This window comes from Chironomus tepperi, unplaced genomic scaffold, assembly GCF_022539635.2.
Source record: "Chironomus tepperi strain 1889 unplaced genomic scaffold, CSIRO-AGI_Ctep_v1 contig_85, whole genome shotgun sequence".
NCBI lineage: Eukaryota > Metazoa > Arthropoda > Insecta > Diptera > Chironomidae > Chironomus > Chironomus tepperi.
Genome location: NW_027226207.1, coordinates 5,895,346 through 5,909,992, shown reverse-complemented (window position 1 = coordinate 5,909,992; position 14,647 = coordinate 5,895,346). Strand labels below are relative to the sequence as shown.

General features: G+C 31.5%; 2 protein-coding genes across 2 annotated transcripts; both read right to left on the bottom strand.

The window, feature by feature from the left end:
• Nucleotides 1-9,230: 9,230 nt before the first annotated feature.
• On the bottom strand, nt 9,231-11,390 carry Pnn (desmosome associated protein-like protein pinnin). The gene is made up of 3 exons (XM_070634501.1): nt 11,198-11,390; nt 10,360-11,126; nt 9,231-9,922 (listed from the first exon to the last, which is right to left on the bottom strand). The coding sequence occupies exons 1-3, from the start codon at nt 11,290-11,292 to the stop codon at nt 9,843-9,845; spliced, it is 942 nt and encodes a 313-aa protein (XP_070490602.1). The 5' UTR covers nt 11,293-11,390; the 3' UTR covers nt 9,231-9,842.
• A 413-nt stretch (nt 11,391-11,803) lies between these two features.
• Nucleotides 11,804-14,625, bottom strand: Hsp60A (Heat shock protein 60A). Its single transcript, XM_070634542.1, has 4 exons — nt 14,513-14,625; nt 13,920-14,238; nt 12,622-13,856; nt 11,804-12,449 (listed from the first exon to the last, which is right to left on the bottom strand). The coding sequence occupies exons 2-4, from the start codon at nt 14,236-14,238 to the stop codon at nt 12,285-12,287; spliced, it is 1,719 nt and encodes a 572-aa protein (XP_070490643.1). The 5' UTR covers nt 14,513-14,625; the 3' UTR covers nt 11,804-12,284.
• Nucleotides 14,626-14,647: the final 22 nt, after the last annotated feature.

Here is a 14,647-nt window from a genome sequence, read left to right as displayed (position 1 = left end):
TTACGAATATACAATACGATATTGTATATAAAATGACACATTAGATTAAATGTTTGTGTAATAACAACAAAAAAGCATATATGGCACATTAAATAAGAGATACAAAGTATATATGTATGAAAATAAAATATTTTGTGAATAAATATTTAGACTTGAGCCGGTTCTTTACAAAAAAAAAAAAACTAAAAATTATTACAAACATCATAAAAATGTTTTATTCTTTATTTGATCTGCTTAGTTTTTTGTTGTTGTGCTGTGAGCGAGAAACTAATTGAAATCGATTTTTTAACTAGCAGAAGTTCTTACATTTGGTAGATTTTTTTTATTGTGAGAATTTATTTTTCTTGGAATTATTTAGAACCCTTGATTATGAAGCTGAACAATTGTTCTTTAATTTTTTATTTCTCATTAATTTAATATAAAATTTGATTTATGATGCTAAATAAACGAAAAATCTAAATTGAATTCAATCAAATTAAAATTAAAACAGAAATTTAGAGTTAAACTTCATTATTTTAAAAACACATCTCTGGCCACAAAAATGCAAAGAAGAATTTATTAAACATTCAAGGCCGAAAACTTCATGTGCATATCTTTTAATGGTATCTTAAATCTGCAGTAATAAGCTACTGTATAAAGCTTAAATTAATGTCAAGTTCAAAAGATCGCGTGGGCATCCAAAGAACTGATGGAAGGAAGTTATCGATAGAAACAGTATTGTACATAAAATCGGGAATTGGCAAGCGATAGCCAACAAGAGTTGAAGAAAGGCGACATCTTTTGTAATGTCTAGTATTTTCAAGTTAATTTCCAGTCGATGTCTTGTCCACTAGACTGTCTCAAACTTTAGATTTCACTGCAATTTCTAAAACATCCCAAAACCTTAATATTATTAAATTCGAGAGTCAATAAATCTCACTATCCAAATACATCATGCATACCACATCTCTCATCAAAAAGAATTTAAATCAATAATTCAGTGAATGAAAAAAGCTTTAAAAGTTTTTATTCCTATAAAATTGCGATTATAAATATAAAAATTCGCGTAATTGCATCTTAAAACTTGAAATGAATGACAGAACAAGAAGAAGATCATTTAAATCACATATTTATTGTTATTATGTTTACTATACTCATAAATTTATAGAGTACTTTTAATTTCGTTAATGAATGTGTTAATGTTATTTTAATTTTATCGTCTATTTGACTTTTTATTTGAGGTAGTTTATTTAAATTTTTTTTACGATGACCGACGTTTTATATACAATATAACGATATAAAAAAAGTAGATACATACCTACTATATATAATTTTGATAGTTCTCACACACTCCATAATATTTATTTCCCATATTGTTGTTGTTTAAGCTTTAAAAAAAAGTAACATTTATTAGACGTTAATTGTCGAATGGTTACTATAAAACTGTTGATGATTTAACGCTAAATTTTTATTATTTTAAAACATCAATAAATCTATTAGCGTTAAAGATACAAAACAAAAAATATTCAATATAATAAAGCAGCAGCCACGGTAGAGATCGAGGCACTTGGAACTCAATAAATCGATTTATTAGTCAATAAAATATTCTTTGGTGGTTGTTTATAAATGACGGGTAATTTTAGGTTGGATGTTTTGAAGCCTTCTTCACTTACGGGATGTTCGGAAATTATGTAACGCTTATGAGGGAAATAGGAGAAGGTTAGGGCTAATGTTGGTCGCTACCTACCGAGCAGTCCCTATCCTTCCCAAGATATCCTGCCAGGTATGGCTATTCTATGGTAGAATAAGAAACCAGATCCAGTACTGACCATACAAATCAACTGTGATCCATGACTTCCCTTAGTTGTCTTCTGAAGCTGACTCTATTTTCGGAATTATTCGAATAGAAAATGAAACTCAAAGTAAGGATTTCCAGAATACCTGTACAAAACTTATAAACAATCCCCACAAATTTAAAACTTTAATTTTACGGTGAATCATGTGGATTCCTCACGACATTCTTACATGATATTATTTTTTGATTATTTTAATTCATCCATTTCTTCTCGATTCCCCATTCTAGACTGTAAATCACACAGGATTTTAATATGGCCATTTGCTTTTTTCAAAATGAATTAGAAATTCTTTGTAATCAAAACAACATGGCTCTTGAATTTCTATAGCTAGATCTCATTCTCCTTCTTCATTTTTCTGTTAATGGAAACTCGTTAAACTCAAAAATTCAATTTATTTCAAGTCGTAAAAATCACTCAGTATGATGTTCTATCAAAAAAGATCTCTAAATGGAAAAAATTTTTAACAATCGATTTCTGTTTTGAAGCGAGCGATTCTCGAAAACAGAAGAGTGGAGTGGATGGATAAGTAAGTGGATTAATAAAGTAAATGATAATTGAAGCGCATATAGAAGTTTCAGTATGCGCAAAGAATATAATTTCATGAATATTGATGAGCATTGCTAGACATCACAGGACATCTCAGTGTGAAAATTGGTAATAAAGAAGTTTGAAATAAGGAGGATTTACTGAGGTCTCAGATCCGACGAATATTCGAGATGAGAACCAGTCAGGAACCGAGATCAAGACAATAAGAGGAATTCATCTCTTTGGGTTTAACCTTCATCTATACTAAGATTGGAGACTTGGTCGAACTGACCGAAAAATTTAAAAACTCATATTTATCTCATTTATGATTGTGGCGACAAAGTTTTATAGAATCTAAGATAACGAACCATATAAAGACTAATCTTCCAGTGCGAGATTGTAGTCGATGTTGCAAGGATTTGCAGAACAATCACAATAACAATATTTGGATTCCTGGCATTTGCCAAAAATTCCTTATGCATTGTCTCGTTTTGCCATACTTTAATACAATAACACATTAGAATCCTAAGGATCAACGCATTTCAAATAGTCAATAATCCTATCAAGGCTACAACTCCCATGCACAATCCATAGCGCATGACTACAATCAGTCAGCCATTCAAACATTCAACCATACTGATTCTCTTCATCTTCATTTTATCGCAACACAAAAATAACATTTTCCATTCCCAAAATTATATATTCTTTCAGTAATTTCTTACGAGGGTGAAACGATAGTCATGAGATGATGCATAGACGGGAAAAAAGAAGTAAAATTACAGCGAGGGGAACGCTCTGACATTTTGTTTGCAATTGAAATAAATTAAAAATACGACATTTTTATTCCCCCTTCGCATTTTCGTCCTCATTCAAGCACCCCTTCGAGATTTTATTTTTATTTCTATTTTAGTGCTATGGATATAATAAAGCATGGAGGACTTTCTTAAGTGACTTTTTCAAATTAAAGTATATATTATATGGCATATTGAAATTTCTTCTCGTTTTTCGTGCATTAAAGATTCATCTCAGCATACAAACTATGTAAATATATTTATGATATATGAAGGATGCTGCATGTCTATCCCTCTTTTTTCCCATTCTTGATGGTATCATAAATTTTCCATTTCATTTCCAGACTCCATTTACATTTTTTGAATACACTTCAATTTACTCTATGCTGTATTGTGTATGGAAAAGATGGATATTTTGAAAGATTTATGCACGGATAAAAATTGTTTTGTTGTAAGTAGCTCAAATGGATTTTTTTGTATCTTTTAGAAGTTCCTTTACTTTATTCTTTTATTATTCAGGATGTTTTAAAGATATTTGAAGTCCTTAGTTCTAGAATTCACTTTTAGATTTGTAAACTGAGCGACACTGTTAATATAGTATTCCTGTAATGGTTTTTCATATAGTAGAGTATCCTTCGATAGCTCCGTAGCTCGTAAGACTTGGAATTGAGATTCATTTTGGATCCGTTATTCGGAATTATACTTTCTCTGCCAGATCAACAGACACAAATGAAGAAGGTTCTGCAAAAGTTCATTTATAAACACGAATAAATACCAAATAATAACCGCCTACATTTAGTAACCATTTGGATCCTTAAAGCTGAACCTTCTTCACTTGTGTCGCTCAATTAATCATGGAAAAGAACCATTTTCAGCACAAAATTAAAGAAAAAAATCAGAAAGAAATTTTTTTCATGAATTGCCAACGGCAAAAGAGTCGAGAACAATTTGTGGACAGCAGTTATGATACCAGAATATTCTTCATGTTTTTTGGCCCAAACTTAATGATTAAGAACATTTTAATAGCTTAAATTTAACTTACTTGCTCAAGGGAAATTTCGAAATCCTGATTTCTTTCTTGATAATAAAAGAATTCGTGGAAAAAATTCCAATTGCTGCTCCATGATTGTTATTATTGGTCTTTATTGGATGTACACACTTTATTATTCACTTCTTATTCTTTACTTAAACTGTTTAAAAGTTACTTTCACGAATTTCACTGATTTTTATGAAAAACATTTCAATGTTTACTTTGATTTAGTACAAATCTTTTTTAAATAACAAAAGTCGGTTAAACTTAGATCTATCGATTGGTTTTCGGATTCGAAACATTGGAATATATTGAAACAAATCTACAGCACAGCACATTTTAATTTCAACTTCTAACATCCACAAAACATCAAAACCCTTTTAATAAAATCCACACCAGACTCACGTCCACAAAAATTACTCAACCAATAACTCAAAACTTAACCATCAGAACTAATATCAAGTTTCAAACTATTTCTATGTCTGAAAGCAATTTCAAAAAATCATTTTTAAAAAAATTCTCATATTCATCTTTATGACTTCATACAAAAGGAATTATGCAACTTCTTCCGACGCATTAAACCGTTGAAAAGTTACACAAAATATTTGTACATAAGTTGAGAATATATAGAGCAGTAATTTGCAGAACTAAGAAGATGGTTGGGGATTGTTTGGAAGTGATGACTAAGTTGAATGGCATATGTGGCACCAAGAAGGTTAAAATATGGATTGGCCTGGATCCAGATTGACGACAAATTCGGGAAAAACTGAATTCAGACCTTACTTACATCGTGTTTGGACCATGAATTTCGCATAAAGAAATGTCTCTTCAGGGGAGGAGCCTCATCAAGCCGAATTTGTGCATTTCCACGCTGAATCCAACAATCCAGTGAAAATTTTAGTAGAAAATGTTGATTTATGGTCTTGGAGCTAACTGGCACTCCAAATTCGATGGACACTTAATGCAAAATGAACTAAACGACCTAAAATCCATCCTAAATGGACGTCATTTACTTCCAGCCTTAATAGAACGAACTCAAAAGAGAAAAATTGTAACAACTTCTTTTTTATGGTTTATGACATGCAGAGCGAGTTAAAAAGGAAGGCAAAAATAATTTTTATGCTTCTGTTGCGGCTGGAACCCTTCTTCAAGGAATTAGATACAGAATAGAAGAAAATAAACAACAAAAAATTTCATATTTTTAATAAATTAAGCAGAGCACATACTTTTTGCCAGATAACAAAAAAAGGAAGCAGCATGACGAACGATAAAAATAAAAATTTATTCGATTTAATTTTCTAAAGTACCGTTTTCTGCCATGTATCATAAAAATGTGTATGTCTTGAATTTTATAAGTAAGGAACTGCTGGAAAATTAACTTTTAATGTTTCCCTTGATAAATTGAGAGCATTTTGTTGATGTTGTAAATTTTCTTGCGGGATGTGATCGAAATTGGATTGTGCGTGGGATAAAGGAACATTTTTAGGATGCAGATGTCTGAAATTGTCATTATTTTAGGTTTTATGTTGTGAATTTTCAGAAGTTGATAAAAATAAAATATAAAGTTTTTTAAAATTTTGAATTTTATTCTCATTTAAAAGTCAACAAACCAAAAAGTTCCAGATTAAAATTCATCAAAAAACAACTTAAATGACTTGAAACATTAACTGGATCTTTATGTATGCCTAATAGCAGTTACAGTCTTCATGAATAAGCGGATCCAAGTAGAATTATCACTAAAATAAATGATTTTTCAATCAAAATTAAAAAAATTCTAAAATTTCAATTGCATTCAGTAAAACAATCCATCAAATTTTAAACATATTTCAACCGTTAATCAATAATTCCAATTTTTCCGTCCATCCCGCACATCTTTCATTTTTGCTGAGGAAATGAAAATGAAGTACGAAGGAACCGAGTTCATATAAACGAAAAAAAAAAAACATATAAAGGATCTAAGATCACATAAAAACAGCCTTTTATGATCTCATGGTGACAAAATCCAATTTATGTTAAAGGCCAAATGAGTTTTTATCATCACGCTTCCATTCTGTTGTTGATAAAAAGGAAAAATTTTTACTGCTAGATGTAATTTTTTTTTCGGGTCTGTTATGATCTTTCTTATGTTGTTTAATGCTTGATAAAGGCGTGGAACAGTAATATTAAAAATCATAAAATCCAGAAATCAAAGCTTTGCAGAACAGCCACAATGTAGCATTTTTATTTTTATTGGTCGTCCTGATGCGTGACATTTTTGTGACATTTTTTGTGATCCATGCTTCTTGCTATGGATGTTACATACATAGTGTATTTTGATACATAATGGATGTATGATGGATGTGGGTGTTCATTTATGGCTTGAGGATTCTTAAAGTCATTTTTGGTGCGACTTTAATTCAATCTTTGATGCTTGAAGTTGACATTATTCATATTTCATAAATTAGACTGCACCAGGGGTCGACGGAACTTGAAATCGCTCAGTTTCGCTAAAAACCAATTAAATTTGAATGGATTTTTATTCTGCTGGCACTTGTGAAGTATAACATTTGATACAAATAGCTTCGACCCCCCGAGCGGCGTAATTCATAGCCATGGATTTGTTACGGAGAGGTTTTTGGGCTTAAAGTGTCAAATATTCTATATCCCAATTCTCTGTCTATTACCTCGATGTACATTCTGTCTTGCTAAAGAGCGATTCCATGAGTAAACGTAACTGAAAAAATTTTAGTACAAAACTTTGTATTTATTTTTCTCTTAAATTATGCATTTTTAGTTAACTTTTGAAACACATATAGGATTATTTTTCTATTTTAAATGTGTTTTTAGTGTTTAAAGATCTTAACATAGCTTAATTATGGCAAAAAATGTGTTTTGTGTTTTGCAATAATCGGTCGAAAGTTAACCGATTAAGTTGTGTTTTCTTCAATTTTCTCCTTAATTACAGTAGTTACAGGCACAAATAAGATATAAATATAAAGTCTAGGCATTTTCAAATGTATTTTGTGTAATTTTATCACACGAAAATGTATACCTAAGGAAATATTGACAATTGAAAATTTAGAATTTTTCGAAAAGTTAACCGATTAAGTTTAGTTTTTCAGAAAAATCTTTTGTTATATGCCTCTTTGTAGTGAATTTGTTATTCTTGTGGTTAAATATTACAATAATACATAATATAAGTTCATAACATTGGGGTAAAAGTAGTTAATTAAAGAAATATTCATAAAAAACTTATAAGACAAATTTTTTTTCACTCATGGAATCGCTCTAAAGTAACTCAAACAGAACTAGCACATTGTGCAATCGAGGTGTGAAAAGTAAACTGAATGTTTAATGGTTGTTAAAAATATTTTATTGAACTAGAAAGGTCGATGCAATCTACTAACGGCACAGTCAACAAAAGATTAAATTTTCACACATCACAAGACTGCCAAATGTCACTAAAAAGCTACACAAAATATCGATTTAAAATTCCTAAATCAAAATTGCTTCTTAAAGGCAAAGTCAAGTTAAAGCATCTCAAAATAAACCTCAGCAATTTCCATAAACCTACACAAAAGTCATGATCAAAAGCCATCATCTTAAAAAACTCTTTAATGACTATAAAAGAATCTTTAATGAAGGAAGATGCCGACATTTTTTACAGATTTAATTTATTCGAAATAAAAGATAGAAAGAAAGACTATAAAAAATATATCAAATGGAAATGATAGGATAGGGTTCTGAAAGAATCAAATTTTATGTCTATAAAAAATGAGAAAAGAGACTCAGAACTAATTTACATAATAAAATATAATTTCATGGCTTTTCAAAATGGATGAAAATTGTAATTTGATGCAACCATTCTTATTTTTGAGATTTTATCTCTTTTGAAATGCTGTTTATTAAGATAATTTATTTCTTTTAAGGGTTGATGCTTGGGAATGGATTGAATTTAATTTCTTTTGGTTTTTTAACTACTTTTAAAAAATTGTATTTTTACCGAATATTCAAATTTTAAAAGCTTTAGAACTAATTTCAATTTGAAAACCATTCAACAGCATCTCTTAACGGAAAAAATTTGAATTATCTGAATTTGTACCGCTTTTGATGAAACATTTGACAGGTTTTTAGTACTGAAAGGTTTCAAATCTCATAAAACCGTTAAATTTTAAATATTTTTTGACCGTTATTTTCAAAATTCCTATTTTATACATGATTTGATTCCTCCTGAAAAGCAGAGGTCGAAGTCGTTGCGAAAAGTTCACTTCACTTCGCTAAAATTTCAATCGGTTTCAAGTCAGCTCGAGTGAACACGAAAAAAACGTGTTCACTTTAACCGAGGCGAAACCGAATCCGTTTTTCGTGTTCACTTTAGTCGAGGCGGAACCGAATTGATTTTTTCGTGTTCACTTTAGTCGACTTGAAACCGAGATCGTTTTTTTGACTTCACTTTAGTCGACTCGAAACCGAGTCGATTCAAGTGAAGTGAAGTGAAGTCGAGTCGACTCGACTTCACTTCATTTCATAGAGAAAAATATTTTACCATAGAAAGTGACTTCTGATTGCGTTTGTGAAGTATGTAATTTCATACAAAATTTTGTATCCTTTTTTACTCGTTTTGGATAAATAAAAGGTTTGACTACAATCTATAGTTTCATGTAGTTTTACATAAAAATCGCAATTTGCAATACATATTTTTAAGTTTTTTTACATTATTTGACAAAAATGAGCAAAAAAAGAATTTTTAAATTTTAAAATACTTTCAGAAGGGTTTCGAGTCGACTAAAGTGAAGTTAAAAAAACGATCTCGGTTTCAAGTCGACTAAAGTGAACACGAAAAAATCAATTCGGTTCCGCCTCGACTAAAGTGAACACGAAAAAACGGATTCGGTTTCGCCTCGGTTAAAGTGAACACGTTTTTTTCGTGTTCACTCGAGCTGACTTGAAACCGATTGAAATTTTAGCGAAGTGAAGTGAAGTGATATCGACTTCACTTCACCAACTTCGACCTCTGCTGAAAAGTAAATGGTCCAGCCAGTAACAATGATAAATTTATATTTAATTAATAGTGTTTTTATTTCAGGAAATCTTCATTATCAAATGCTTTAATTTCTTTTCTACTGTATTAATAATTATTATTCTTCATATTCATTTATGACTCAAGGTGGTGGTTCCGATACGTGAAATCATGTTTGCTAAAAAATTGGGTGAATGAGTTAAAATATTTTTGTGGAAATGGAAGTGAATCGAAATAAATTTGTGCAGTTAAATATTAGCAGTACTTTAGTCCAATTTCATCAGTGACACACAAGAATTAAGGAAGTTTCAAGCAGTTTAACTAAAAATTTGACATGTCACATGACGAAAAATACGGCACAAATAGGGCAAAATAAGCAACTTAAAGATCAGAATTCAGACATCACTACCATACCTTACTGCACAAATCCTTCAATCTAATTTCTGAATTAATTTTTTTAATATATTCTGTAGTCAGCTCAAATAATCAGTTGATTCCTTTTCACTCTTAGGACAATCTAAGATTTTTTTTTTTCTTTAAAAATTAAACATTTTTTTCAACTTTATACAATCTAAGCCTTAATTCCATTAAAGATATTATCTCTAACATATAAAATATTATTAATTTTTTGAAATTTGACCAGCCACGGAGTGCAAGGATTATTATTCCTTTGGCTTCACTATTACTTGAGAACACACTCGTTTCTTGACTTCCGGTGAATAACTCTGTCGTCTCTTTAACCCTGCAAGATATAGAAATTAATTAGTTAGAGTTACTGGATGTGAATTTGAGTATTGTGGCTCATAGCAGACACTGAAAACAACTTTAAGGACTGAATCCAGCTATTCATGTAAGCCACAAATGTGACAATAAGTCAATTCCAGTGTTATTGATTTGAATGTCGAGGTCAGACACATATTAGGGACATTTAAGATAATTTTAGACTATCTAGGCGATATCAAGTCAATATTTTAATTCAACCTAGTCCCAGACCAATTATCCATATGTAACTACTAATCTGGATGTCATGATACCAGAAATTGTAGATCTCAAACACATATGCCTTAGCATCCATATCTAAGAGCCTAGACAAGACCTGTGTCATTGACAGATCCAAATCTCACTGTGTCTGAACCAGAGCATACAACCAGTCAACAAAAGAATCACTCATTTCCTTACCTCTTTCGTTATTTTCTACTTTATGTCCACCATTCTCTGACGGATCGTCATTGTGTGAGTTATTCTTCTTATCAGTATCATGCTCGTCAATTGATTCACTTTCCTTCTCAATATGACTTTCAATTTCCTTAATTTCTTCATCGACTTGCTTTCTGCGTTCTTCAATCATTTCACTAATGTCCTGATTGCTCTTACTTTGGAGGATTGTGGTCTTTGAGTTCATAACTTTTGGCAACCAAAATATTGCGGGTTTTATGGACGTCTTAATATAATTTAATGACTTCTTCTGATTCTCTTCCCATACTTGGAGATCACGTAATTTGTCCATTTTTGTTTCAAGAGTTTTCACTTCCAGCTGTTTCTTCTTTCTATTTGCTATGAGTGCGTCCCTCTCTTCTTTCAATTTTATCTTCTCAAGCTGCTCTTGCTCTTCCAATTTCTTCTCAATTAATGCCTTCTTTTCCTCTTTTGACTTTAGGAAGTTCTCTTCCTTCTTAAATTTCTGCAATGTGCCTAAAAGACTTCCAAACATCCTCTTGTTACGTCCAATGTCATTTTGACGTGATTGCATGGCAATGACTTGTTCTCGCTTTGTGATTGATGCTTCTTTATTGCTGACAACTCTGGACATGATTTTTGGATGTTCGTCTTCATGATCAGAAAATTTAAGTCTATCCTTTATACTTGAATTTGAACTTGAGGATAAAGTACGTTTCATGTCAATTGGCCTCCTTCGTTGATTTACTGTGAATTCTCTATTCTTTTCACTGAAAATTAGTTATAAACGTTTAATTAATGTAATTGAAAAAATTTTCATTAAAAATATCAAAACACACACCTTCCGAAAATCCTTTCATTAAGATCTTTAAGCTTTTCTCTGGCTAAATCAAGCTTCTCTTCTGTTGTCCGGTTTAATTCACTTATAGTAGACATAATCAATATTAGTTTAATTAAATTTCTACGTCAATTCTAAGAGTTTATAAAATACGAGCGGTGATATTTAAGGAAAAACTAGTATTAAAGTCACAACTGCAGATTGGATCGATGACAGGTGCGCATTTATTTCTGGCTGGTTATTAAATGACACAATTTTATCGCTAACCATTAGCAGGTAAGCTGGCTGTAATGTTTTTAAAATCTGAAAAAAAAATTTAAAAATTTAACGATTATTTAAAATTCAAATCTAGGAACCTTACGAATTATTCTTAAAAATGTGTGTTGTTTTCAATTAAATTTCTTATTTCGTTGATTTTCTTTCATGTTGCAGCATAAAATCATCTTTGTTGGTTTATTCATGCACAACAGTACAGCCAAAGTGAAGTATACAAATATCACAAATATCATTTTTGCCACAAAATATGCTCATGAAAATAATCAACATAGCAGGGAAGAAAACTACATCACTGGAAAAAAATCATAAATTCATTCAAATTTAAAAAATCCGTTATTTCATCTTTCAGGTAAATAAACTTTTCTATTTATTTTCATCAATCCAATGGAATTTCTTTTCATATTCATTCTTCTTTTTTTTTACTTTTTTTTCTTATAAAAAACAAAAAGTACAATATCACGTACGATTAATTAAAATAGATTGAGAGAAATTCTTCCTCTTAAAATTTGTGAAAATGACTCAATAAACCTGCCTGGGATTGAATCAAATTCAGAAATTTTCATCATTCTTTTTTGAGAAAATGATTTTTTTTAACAAAAAAAATTTGTTTTGATGATCACTTCGCAAGATAATAACAAATGCTCATGATCCATTTTTGGCTTACAACTATGGTGATAATTTCTTGACTGAATCTTATTCTTTGTTTCTTTTAAAAATTGTCTATACAACTATTATTAACTGATATTTAAATGCAAGACTTAACATTAATATTTGTTATTGTTATGTGTGTTTAGCTGTTTGTGATTCGGGATTTTTACATCATACCACCCATTCCTCCCATACCGCCCATTCCACCCATACCACCCATGCCTCCCATACCGCCTGCGGGCTCTTCTTTTGGAATCTCACACACAACACATTCAGCTGTTGTCAATAATGAAGCAACACCAGCAGCATCAGTCAAGGCTGTTCTTACGACCTGTAAATAATTTTTAGATTAGAAAATATTCAAAAAATGTTTTAAAACCGTATAAAAGTTCACTATTTGCAAACATTTGGATGGTTTCAAACAATTTAACAACAGATATTGCTGTTGTATTGTTCTGAAAACATGATTTAGGAATTTATAAAGTTTTCAAGCATCAACTCACCTTTGTTGGATCGATGATACCTTTTTCGAACATGTTACCATATTCGTCATTGAGTGCATCATATCCGAAATCTCCTGTATTGTCCTCTACTTTTGATACTACAACAGATCCATCAACTCCGGTATTTTTGGCAATTGTGAAGCATGGCATACGAAGTGCCTTCTTGACGATTTCAATTCCGATTGTTTGATCATTATTTGAGCCTTTGAGATTGTTCAATGCTGGGATACATCTTAAAAGTGCAGTTCCACCACCGGCAACGATACCTTCTTCAACAGCTGCTCTTGTTGCGCAAAGTGCATCATTTACACGGTCTTTCTTCTCATTTACTTCAACTTCACTTGATCCACCGACTTTAAGGAGTGCAACACCTGATGCTAATCTAGCCAATCGTTCTTGAAGCTTCTCCTTTTCGTATTCGGATGTTGTTTCAGACACTTGATCTCTAATTTGTTGTGCGCGTGCATCAATATCAGCCTTATTTCCCTTTCCTTTCAATAACAATGTATCGTCTTTTGTGATGACAACTTCACCGGCTTGACCGAAATCTGAGACTTGAACATCTTCAATCTTAACTAAATTAGCTTCATCTCCGAAAACAATACCGCCAGTAGCAATAGCCATATCAGCTAATGTTGATTTTCTGTTATCACCGAAACCTGGAGCCTTGACAGCAGCAACTTGAAGTCCAATCTTCAATCTGTTGACGACTAAAGTTGAAAGAGCCTCACCATCTAAATCTTCAGCAATGATAATAAGGGGTTTGCGGTGTTGATTAGCAAGTTCCAAGGCTGGAATAATGCTTTGTACTGTTGAAATCTTTTTCTCTGACAAAAGTAAGAAGGCATCTTGGAATTCAACCTTGGCTCCTTTTGATGAATTGATAAAGTATGGTGAAATATATCCACGATCGAATTTCATGCCTTCAATGATTTCAAGTTCATCGACTAAAGTCTTTCCATCCTTAACAGTGATAACTCCGTCCTTTCCGACCTTTTTCATTGCATCACTGATAAGATTTCCGATTGCATGATCGCCATTAGCTGAGATTGTAGCGACTTGTGCGATTTCTTCGGGTGTTGTGACTGGTCTTGAGAGTGTCTTAAGTGTTTCTTTAACTGTATCTACAGCCATCATTACACCACGACGAATTTCAACTGGATTTGCACCCTTTGAAATCTTTTCGAAACCTTCCTTTGCAATGGCTCTGGCAAGAACGGTGGCAGTTGTTGTACCTATTCATAAATTTCATAGATTAATATGTGTACTAGAAATATAATTATAAAATAATTAATTACCATCTCCAGCTTCTTCATTAGTGTTATTGGCGACATCCTGAACTAATTTAGCACCAATATTCTGGAATTTGTCTTTTAATTCGATTCCTTTTGCAACTGTAACACCATCTTTAGTGATCTTTGGTGATCCCCAAGATTGTTCTAGAATGACATTACGACCTTTTGGACCCATAGTGACGGCAACAGCATCAGCTAAAACATCAACTCCTTGAAGCATCAAAGCTCTGACATCAGCTCCGAATTTGACATCTTTAGCATATGATCTGAAAGCGAGTTGACGAGCGGTTGCTGCTCTCAAAATTGTAGGAAGTCGGTACATCTAGAACAAAATGTCGAGGTTAGAAATTATCAGTTGTTTGATTAATTATATTAAATATCTATTTTCGCCGCAAATATGTGCTATCAGTACATCTAGGCCTACTGTATTATAAGTAATTGAGGAAAAGTCTGGATATTCAGCTCTTGCATAACAATTTAAAGGTGTTAAAAATGTGTTTTCATCACATTTTCTTAATTTTCATCAGAATTTCCTCAATTCTTATTGTCAGCAGCTAAATTCATGTTTAAATGATATAATTAAGTTTATTAATTACCTTTTATGCCTTTTGAAATGCGAATTGTCAATAAAAGTAATTAATTCCACTAGATTCACTTAAAGAAGAACTCTCTCGAAGTAATCGCTTTGAACAATGGAACTTGACTGACTGACTAACCTTTGTAAAATCACA